Below are 9,310 nucleotides of genomic sequence, written 5' to 3' on the forward strand. Positions count from 1 at the left end.
AAAAAAAAAAAAATTAGCCAGGTGTGGTGGTGGGTGCCTGCAATCCCAGATACTCGGGAGGCTAAGGCAGGAGAATTGCTTGAACCTGGGAGGTTGAGGTTTCAGTAAGCCAAGATCACGCCATTGCATTCCAGTCTGGGTGACAATAGCAAAACTCCATCTCAAAAAAAAGAGAGAAAACAGAGAAGGTTGGCTTCAGCCCAGGGAGGAAAGTTGGCACAGACAGCTGTGGGGTAGGCATGACCCAAATAGCTTAAACCACACAGTGGGTCTGGGGTGCCATGGCTCTAAAAGGAGCCACTGAGGCAGTAGTGTGCTGGAGTTGGCTCATACTGGGCTTATACCAGCTAACGAGAGCAGTTGGTCAAACTGTCAAAAATTTTGCAAGCCAGTTGTTAAACACAACCATTATTAAAAATCAAATTAAAGAAACTTACAATTCGGTAAATTATATTTTTTTAAAAAGGTTCACTGGGCGTTGTGGTGTACACCTATAATCCCAGCTACTCAGGAGGACGAGGCAAGATGATTGCTTGAGCCCAGTGAGAGTCCAGCCTGGGCAACATAGCGAGACACTGTCTCTAAATAAATAAACAAACAAACAAACAAATAAATAAATAGTGTTGTAAAAAAGAACAAAGGTAATACAGTAAGTCTTCAAAACTTATCACTTCCTAATTCTTGTACTACCTTTTACTCTTATCAGTGCTGCTGAAGTTACTTGCATCCATAGCATCTTCATGGTGGAAATAGCCTCGCCCTCATTTCAGACAACACATCCAGTGATGTCAAAAATGGTAGCTTGACATTGGCCGTGGCAGGGAGTGTTTACAACACAGGAATTGGCAACTCATCGGGGCCAGCTGTTAAACAGTTATCACCTCACTGAGGTGTGGTGAGGTGGGGGGAGCTCTGGAGTTTGGCCGACTTGGTTGTGGGTTCCCTTGGGACTTGAACCTGAATTCCTTTGGCCTGAGTTTACAAATGAGGAGTAAGTAACCCTTGGGCCTTACTCCTCATTTGCAAACTCAGACCAACAATACCACTTACCTTCAAGTGTCACTGTAAGGATTCCATGAAATAGCAGGCAGGCCTGGTACACAGAAGCACAGGCAAAAGTAGTTTCCTCTCCAGCGCCATTATCTGCCCAGTTGTGCGGTAGCAATGGCTGAGTCCAGATTGTGCCACTGTGATCTTTTCTGTACGTACATTGCCACTTGAGGCTGACAAAAGCATATCCACATGGTGCCCTGGTCAAACCTGTTTCTGCGAGGTAGCCAGGGTAAGGGCTGTCACTCTCATTTTTACAAAAGGGGAGACTAGGACTCAGAGAGTGCCATTCAGCCTGTAAGTGGCAGAGCTGGGGTTTGAGCCAACCCCCAGCTCTTCACCAAGCCCAGGCCCATTTCCTTAGCTTCATGCGCACCCCAGCAAGGCTCCTTAAAGCTTCCCGCCTACCCTCCCTGCAGGGAGACACTCTGGAGGAGGGCTCTGCCTCCCCGACATCTCCAGACTACACCCTGGACAGCCCTGGCCCTGAGAAGATGGCACTGGCCTTTTCTGAGCAAGAGGAGCGTGAACTTCCGGTGCTCAGCCGCCAGGCATCAACAGGTGAGTAGGGGATGCGGGGGACACCTGCCGAATCTGGAGGAAAGGACTGGGTTACAGCCGTGCTGGTGGCACTCTGTCTGGGAAGGGGGTAAGAGAAATGAATGCTTACTCTTTGCCTGCTGGGAACATTCTCAGCCCTCTTCACATTAAATCTTCTCAACAGCCTCATGGGGCCAGTACTGTTATCCTTGCTTTACTGATGTGGAAACGGAGTCTTAGGGAGGTTAAGTGACTTGCCCAAGGTGACCCAGTCTTGAACTCAGATGTACCGTAGAGGAACTTCCACTTGCTATCCCCAGGCCCTGGAGAGGCCCACGGGCAGAGGAAGACTCTCAGTCACCCTCTTGGACCAGCTTGTCCCCACCCTTCCAAGGGCAGCTAGAGGCTACAGCTCTCTGGGCCTCTGATGCCCCAGGCCGGGGTGGGCGTATGAGGTCTCCAGCTGTGAAGAGTCAGCCTCTTGACCCTAGACCATAGTTGCTGGGCTCAGGGCATCACTTGGCATCTTCTAGAAGTCCATGGGGCAGGACAAGAGGTGCCAGCAGGGAACTCCTCCAGGCAGGGGCTTTGGGTTCTGTAGCCCCATTCGGCACTGCCTTTCTTGCCCCTCAGGTCCACTCCAAGTTTCCTGCTTTTTCTGGCTCCACAGACACTTCCCTGCCCCCCACTGAAAATCATTCAAAATGCCCACTATTCTGTCCTTCCCAGGGAGAAGGAGCCCAACTGAGTTTCTATGTGACATTGTAACTAAACATTGAGTTATTAAGCAAAGAAAGTCAAATATGAATGCAGGGGGTAGATTCCTAGGTGCAGGGAGCATTGGAGTGGGAGGCAGGGAACATGGAGTCTAATGGACTCAGTGCCGCCAATTATAAAATGAGAAGCCTTGAGCAGTTCACTTGATCTGTGTGACCTCAGATTTCCTCGTCTGTTCATTGGGGTGTTGGCCCAGTTGGTCTCTAGAGGCTCTCCTAATTTGCCCATTCTGTGGTCAGTGAGCCATTTCTCCTCCTGTTGCCAATTCTTTTTATGTCCAAGGGCCCAGAGGTGAAGCCATGCTCCTGGTGGGTAGCCAAGGGGGTGGCTCAGAATCCCTTCTGCAGTGTAAAGCTTGCCAGAGCCCAGCTGCCTTCCCAGTGTATACCTTCGGGATTTCTAGGCAGACCCCCTGGAAGGCACCTGCTAGGCAGTGTCTCAGCTGTCCTAGGACAAAGGTGAGCCTCCTCCCTGCCCCATCTCCTGCAGGCAGTGAGCTCTGCAGCCCCAGCCCAGGTTCTGGCAGCTTCGGGGAGGAACCACCTGCCCCCCAGTACACAGGGCCCTTCTGTGGCCGAGCACGAGTCCACACCGACTTCACTCCCAGCCCCTATGACCACGACTCGCTGAAACTGCAGGTAAGGTCAGCATCCGGGCTTCTCTGGAGCCTGGCAGGCTGCGCCCAAAAAGGAAGCTGGACTGAACCAGGCTATGAGAGTGTCAGTGGAGGCCAAGGCCCCCCATCTCCTCTCTCCCTTGCTCCCTTCTCCTCTCCTCTCCCCCAACAGAAAGGAGATGTGATCCAGATCATTGAAAAGCCACCTGTGGGCACGTGGCTGGGCCTACTCAATGGCAAGGTGGGCTCTTTCAAATTCATCTATGTGGATGTGCTGCCCGAGGAGGCCGTGGGGCATGCCCGACCCAGCCGCCGACAGAGCAAGGGCAAGAGGCCCAAGCCTAAGACCCTGCATGAGCTGCTGGAGCGCATCGGCCTGGAGGTTTGAGCTTGGACCTCACTAGTATCTAGTATCAGGGAGACACAATTGGCCCAGGGATGGGGACCAGGAAATGACAGTTACGCGTAGTTGGGGAGGATCTAGGCAGGGGTGGCTGGTAAGCAGCTGTGCCGGTGGCCTGCCTCTGCCCACAGGAGCACACGTCCACCCTCCTGCTCAATGGCTACCAGACACTAGAGGACTTCAAAGAGCTGCGAGAAACACACCTCAATGAGCTGAACATCATGGACCCGCAGCACCGGGCCAAGCTGCTCACGGCCGCCGAGCTGCTGCTGGACTATGACAGTGAGTGGCTTTAGGAGTGGCCTGGCGAGGGTGTGTGCCCACCGGCATTCCAGGGAGGGGAAGCTTGCCGGGGCCCTGCCCTCTGTCCACGCTCTGCCCTAGGACCGCTCTGCAGTGGAAAGGTACTTTCCACTTGAATTAGGATTTCAGGGAAAGCGTACGGGACAAAGGAGTTGTAGGGATGATTGGGCCCAACCCACTTTGGATCAAAGGGGACCCTTAAGGCCAAAGAAGGCAAAGCCTTACTTGAGGCCTCAAAGCTGAGTAATAACAGAGCCAGGATTCAAGCCCACTGCCTGGCTCCAGCTTAGTGCTAAAGAAGTGTGAGCTCCTGGACTGCGGAGCTGGCCTGGAAACAACTCCTACCGGCTTCTAAGCTGGAAGCAGTGAGGAGATGGGCAGGGTGGTGGCAGGTGCCCAGAAGGAGAGACCGCCTATGGTGCATTTCCCAAGGTCCCTCCCCCCACCCCCATATTCTGTCTCCCTCTCTCATCCCTGGCAGCTGGCAGCGAGGAGGCAGAAGAGGGCGCCGAGAGCAGCCAGGAGCCAGTGGCACACACAGTGTCGGAACCCAAAGTGGACATCCCGCGCGACTCAGGCTGCTTTGAGGGCTCGGAGAGCGGGCGCGATGAGGCAGAGCTGGCAGGCACTGAGGAGCAGCTGCAGGGCCTCTCCCTGGCCGGGGCACCTTGAGGTGGTGGTGGCAATAGCCCAAGGCTGGGCCCCAGCTGCAAAGGCTGCAGGAGTGGGCTCAGCCTCCCGTGGTGGCCCAGGCCCTGAGGACTGGCACTGAGCCTGGCCCTGCTTCCCCAGGGACACTTAGGCAGAGGCCAGGCCAGGGTCCTACAGGTTCCAGGCTCAGCTGGAGTGGTTGGGGAGTCGCCCAAGGGCACATCCCACCTGCCTGAGCCCCACCCTCCACCAGCGACTGACAGCGCAGTCCCTCTTGGCACCAACTGCTCCCCCGCCATAGCCATGGCCACAGCAAGTGGGGCACTGGGAGACCCTGCCCATGTCCCTCACCACCAAGGCCTCCAAATCCTCCTCACCCCCACACCACCTACCCCTGTCGCACTGCTCCTGAAAAGGGGACCAAGTCAATGTTTCAGGTCAGTCTAAAAACCCTAGGGAAGCTGGCCATTTAGAAGAACCCAAACTGACCATGGGTAAATCCAGTTCCCCTAAATAAGGCCTGAAGAAATCCACAAGTACCATTCCCACTTTCCTTCTCCTTAGCTTTCTTAGAGTTTTGGCCACTAAATCCTATGAGACTTGAACCAAGTGGCTTCCTCTTTCTAGGCTTAGGACTGGTTGGGGTTAGAATGGATGATCACCGAAGGCCTTGCCTGCTCTGACATTCTGTGACATTAAATGTCTATTCTCCTGTTACCTGTGGCCTGGGACACCAGTGGGGTTTATCAAGGGGACCAGAGGGGCCTCAGGCTTTCAGATGAAGTGGCTCCTCCTACCCACCCACTTTATTCCTCCCCATGTAACTCAGGACAAGCTGCAACTTCCCCCAGCTTAACACAATGCCCATACCTCATACGATATGCACCCTCCCCTTCCATTCCTGGCCCCCTCAAACGAGACTTCTCACAGGGCTGATTGCAGATGGTCAAACCTGGCTTCCAAGGACAGAATTGCCTCTCAGAAGCCAGTTACAGATCTGGGTCCAGAGTTGGCCACTTGTGTGGGATCTCACAAGCAAAGAGAGCACTAAACTTGACACTGGGGGTCCACCACTCCACTTTGCTTTCTGAAGGTTTTGGTGTACACTGAGGCCCAGAAGGAAAGGAGAGTATCTGTGAGTGGGGGCCTCCCTTGACCCTGGTACCAAGTCTGTGCCCTGAATCCCCAGAGTAGCCCTTCTCTGGTGCCCAACTGGCCTGGGGACAAACAGCGTCCACTACATCCAGGACTGCCGGCTAAGTGGACACACTTCTTGACCTCCTACCAGGAACTTTGGTAAAAGCTAGCTTTGGGGAAGGGGTTGGGTGTAAATATGAGAGGGTGGAGGGAGGCCAGCTGTTAGCAATAAACATGGGTAGAACTAAATTACTGTCTCCAGTTATCTTTTCTATGGAGAGTGGGTTGTGGGGAGGGCCAGACCGTTCTCCTTCAAGGCTGGACTCAACAAAGTGTCCCTAACTGTCTCTTCAGGTCCATCTTTCTCTTCCCTTAAATGTTCAGTGTCCTTGACTCTGCTGACCTAAAGCTCCAGTCTGAAGCCCTAGCTGGCTCTGCCCTTCCCTCTAACCAGCTCTCCTCAGAACAAGGCTCAGTTCCCATGGCCACAGGCTTTGCTGGGGTCCAAGAGGTGCAGGGGGAATAACTATTTCCTTCATCCAATAACTGTTCATTTTAACAGGACCCTTCAAGACCTTCACCCCTGTGAAGAAGGGCCTGCACTAAGGAGCTGTCCAGAGTCTAAGAGGGGGAGATTTGGGGTCAGCATAGCCTTTCCTCTGAAGCCACCTTTTCCTGGCCCCCACCCTGTTCCCACTAAAGCAGTACCATCTCCTGGGAGGTGGGATGGAGATGAAGACCCCTAGTTTCCTTTCTGTTTCTGCCAGAATTAACTGCCTTGGGCATTGGGAAGGGGGTTACTGGAGGGAGAGCTGCCACCAGAGTGAGGACAAGGCCACTTGACTTCCAGGCCTTGTTCTCAGCTGCATTCATCCCACTGTCCTTAGTGACTCGGGGTGCCAGGAAACTGCAAGCATGATCCTCACCAAAGATACAAGAGCCCTAACAGCCTCAAAGCCCCAAGGGTACTGAATAATTGCAGTCATGTAGGGAGTACCTCCACTTGTGCCAGAGCACTTTACATATAGCATCTCATGTAATCCACACAGTGTCCCCCTGAGGTGGGTGCCCTCATCAGCCCAGTTTACAGAGGAGGAAACTGAGGGTTGGAGAGGTTAAAGAAGTTGACTAGAAAGTAACAGAGCAGGAGTCTGCCTGGCTGCAGAGACCATGTTCTTAACTCCTATGCTACAATGCTTCTCCAAAGGCCTCATCCAACAAGAATTCAAAAGTCCTGGGCACTTTGGAGAGCAAGCTGACCCTCTGACCCAGCCATTTCCCTTCTAGAATTTAAACAGCCACGTAAGTGCAGAAACAGCCACACAAGTGCACAAATACCCATGGACAAAGATATTCACAACAGCTGTCAGTAATAGTAAAAAATTGAAAACAACGCAAATGGGAAATTAAATGCTTTATGTTTTGTTCATATACCACGCACCCATGACACATGATGTTGTAGAAAAATATTTAATAACATGAGGAAAATCTTTGTGCTTTTTTATTCTTTGATTCTATTTATTTTTCTAGAGACAGGGTTTTACTCTGTTGCCCAGGCTGGAGTGCTGTGGCATGATCATGGCTCACTGCAGCTTCGAACTCCCGGGTTCAAGTGATCCTCCTACCTCAGCTTCCTGAGTTAGCTGGGACTAGAGGCATGCGCCACCACACCCAGCTAATTTTTGTTCAGTTTTTGTAGAAAGTGTGCTTATGTTGCCCAGTTGCCCAGGCTGGTCTCAAACTCCTGGGCTCAAGTGATCTTGCTACCTCAGCCTCCCAAAGTGCTGGGATTACAGGCATTGAGCCACCACACCCAGCCTTCTTTAATTTCAAATTTGAAAATTACACAAATAATGTATAAACATTTTAGTTGTAAAATAAATTTGTGTTATAGCAAGGGGGAAAGCAAATCCTAAAACATTATTAATAGGATGATTCCATTTTTATTTTAGAAAAGGAGAACATATACATAGAATAAAGACTATGAAGATCTACACTAAATGACTACTACTGGTGATCTTGTGAGGCCCATGGGGTGGGACTAGGGGAGTGAGGGAGAAAAATGCTCACTTTCTACATCCTTGTTTTATTTGCATTTCAAAAGTACTATTTTTATATCTATGAAAAAAAGGAAACTGCCTTTCAATTTTTGAAAAAATAAAACTAAACTAACAAATAAATAGGGCCCACGCCTCTGGCCTCCAATATGGGACAGAAGCAGCAAAACCATTATCCTGCTGCCTTTTGGCACACGGTTCTGGAAAGATGAGAGGTGAATAATGGCCAAAGTGCTTAAAATCCATGCATACCAGGGTGCACCTATCAGAGGAGATTCCTAAACCTTTTAAAACCCCTGTGTAATAGCTGTTGCTTTAAGCTGGGGAAAGGAAAAGATCAGAAAGAGAGGAATGCCTGGGAACATGATGTTTGGAAATCCTCTCCTACCCTGGGGAGGCAGCTCAAGGGTGGGAGTGTGTCTCAGATATCAGGCCCAGTTTGGCGTATAGGATGATTACAGTCTGGAGGTAGGTAGCTGTGCAAGGACCCCAGGGATCACAGGAGTTTGGGAGGGGCAGGTGAGGTGGGGCATCAAGGGAATGTAGAACAGGCCAGGGCCCTAGGGGCAAGAAAGGCAGTGCTGAGCAGGGTCACAAGGCCCAAAGCTCCTCCTCCAGACAGGGCTGCTGACACCTCTTGTCCTGCCCCATGCACTTCTAGAAGGTGCCAAGTGGTGCCCTGAACCCAGCAACCAAGGTCTAGGGTGCAAAGAGCTGACTCTTCACAGCTGGAGACCTTACACGCCCACCCCAGCCTGGGATGTCAGCGGCCCAGAGAGCTGTAGCCTCTAGCTCACTCCCCTTGGAAGAGTGGGGACAGGCTTGTCTAAGAGGTTGATGAGGCAAGCTCTTCTTCTGCCTGTGGCCTCTTCAGGGCCTAAGGAGAGCAAGCAGAAGCTTCTCTAGGGTAGCTGAGGCCTAGCACTTAGGAGCTCAGGCCTACCTGAGTTCAAGTCTTGGCTGTGTCACTTCCTAGCTGGGTCACCTTACACAAGCCACTTAACCTACTTGAGCCTCCGCTTCCACAACAATAATGTAGGAATACTAGCGCTAGCCCCATGGGGCTGTTATGAAGATTTAATGTACCAGGATAAAGTCCTTTGCACACTGTCCAGCCCAAATAAATGCTCAAGGAGTGATAGTGTGTCTAGATGCCTCGATTTGCTCCATCCTGCTACCTCCATTTCACTCCTTTCAAGGCCCATCTGACCTTTGACCCCCAGTTAGTATAGTGAAGTGACCAAAAGCAAAAGTCCTTGGAGCTCAAAAAAAGTGTTTTCAAACTCTTGCTACACCACTTACTAGTTATATGACATTGGGTAAAGTACATACATATACATTTCTTTTCTGTGGAACAGGAATAATGATCTAATAATACCTACCTCTTGGGGGACATGAGAGAAATCAATCAGATAACTCGTACAAAGTTCCTGGCACACAGTGACATTAAATGGCAGCTAGTTGACTTTTTCATAACCTCCAGGGTACTGAGCTCAAGACTGGGCACAAAGGCCGTGTTGGTACATGCTTGTCTGAGGACTGACTGATGTTCAGACCTGTCACATCCCAGAGACCACTGATGTCCAGGCCCCCAGGAGATGTTGGGTTTCAGGGGTAGAGGGTGCCAGCTCTGGTGCCCAGAGAGGCTGGTGATGAAAGAAAGACCACCAGAGGAGCCTGGGGCAGCCCTGGCTCTGCCCAGTCCACAGCAAGTTGATCAGCCCTGGGCATTAGACTTACTTTAGGCAACTCTCTTGGACTTCTAGGGGCTGCTAG

At 51.5% G+C, this 9,310-nt stretch overlaps 1 protein-coding gene across 1 annotated transcript in view; it reads left to right on the plus strand.

The window, feature by feature from the left end:
- SASH3 (SAM and SH3 domain containing 3) overlaps positions 1–5,726 on the plus strand; it is a 15,300-nt gene extending 9,574 nt beyond the window's left edge. Inside the window, exons 3-7 of the mRNA XM_011936989.1 lie at positions 1,470–1,611; positions 2,857–3,005; positions 3,156–3,365; positions 3,518–3,668; positions 4,171–5,726. Coding sequence (XP_011792379.1) covers positions 1,470–1,611; positions 2,857–3,005; positions 3,156–3,365; positions 3,518–3,668; positions 4,171–4,361 — 843 coding nt within the window. The 3' untranslated portion in view covers positions 4,362–5,726. The remainder of the gene's footprint in view (positions 1–1,469; positions 1,612–2,856; positions 3,006–3,155; positions 3,366–3,517; positions 3,669–4,170) is intronic.
- Positions 5,727–9,310: the final 3,584 nt, after the last annotated feature.

Source organism: Colobus angolensis, unplaced genomic scaffold (genome assembly GCF_000951035.1).
Source record: "Colobus angolensis palliatus isolate OR3802 unplaced genomic scaffold, Cang.pa_1.0 Scaffold159, whole genome shotgun sequence".
Lineage (NCBI taxonomy): Eukaryota > Metazoa > Chordata > Mammalia > Primates > Cercopithecidae > Colobus > Colobus angolensis.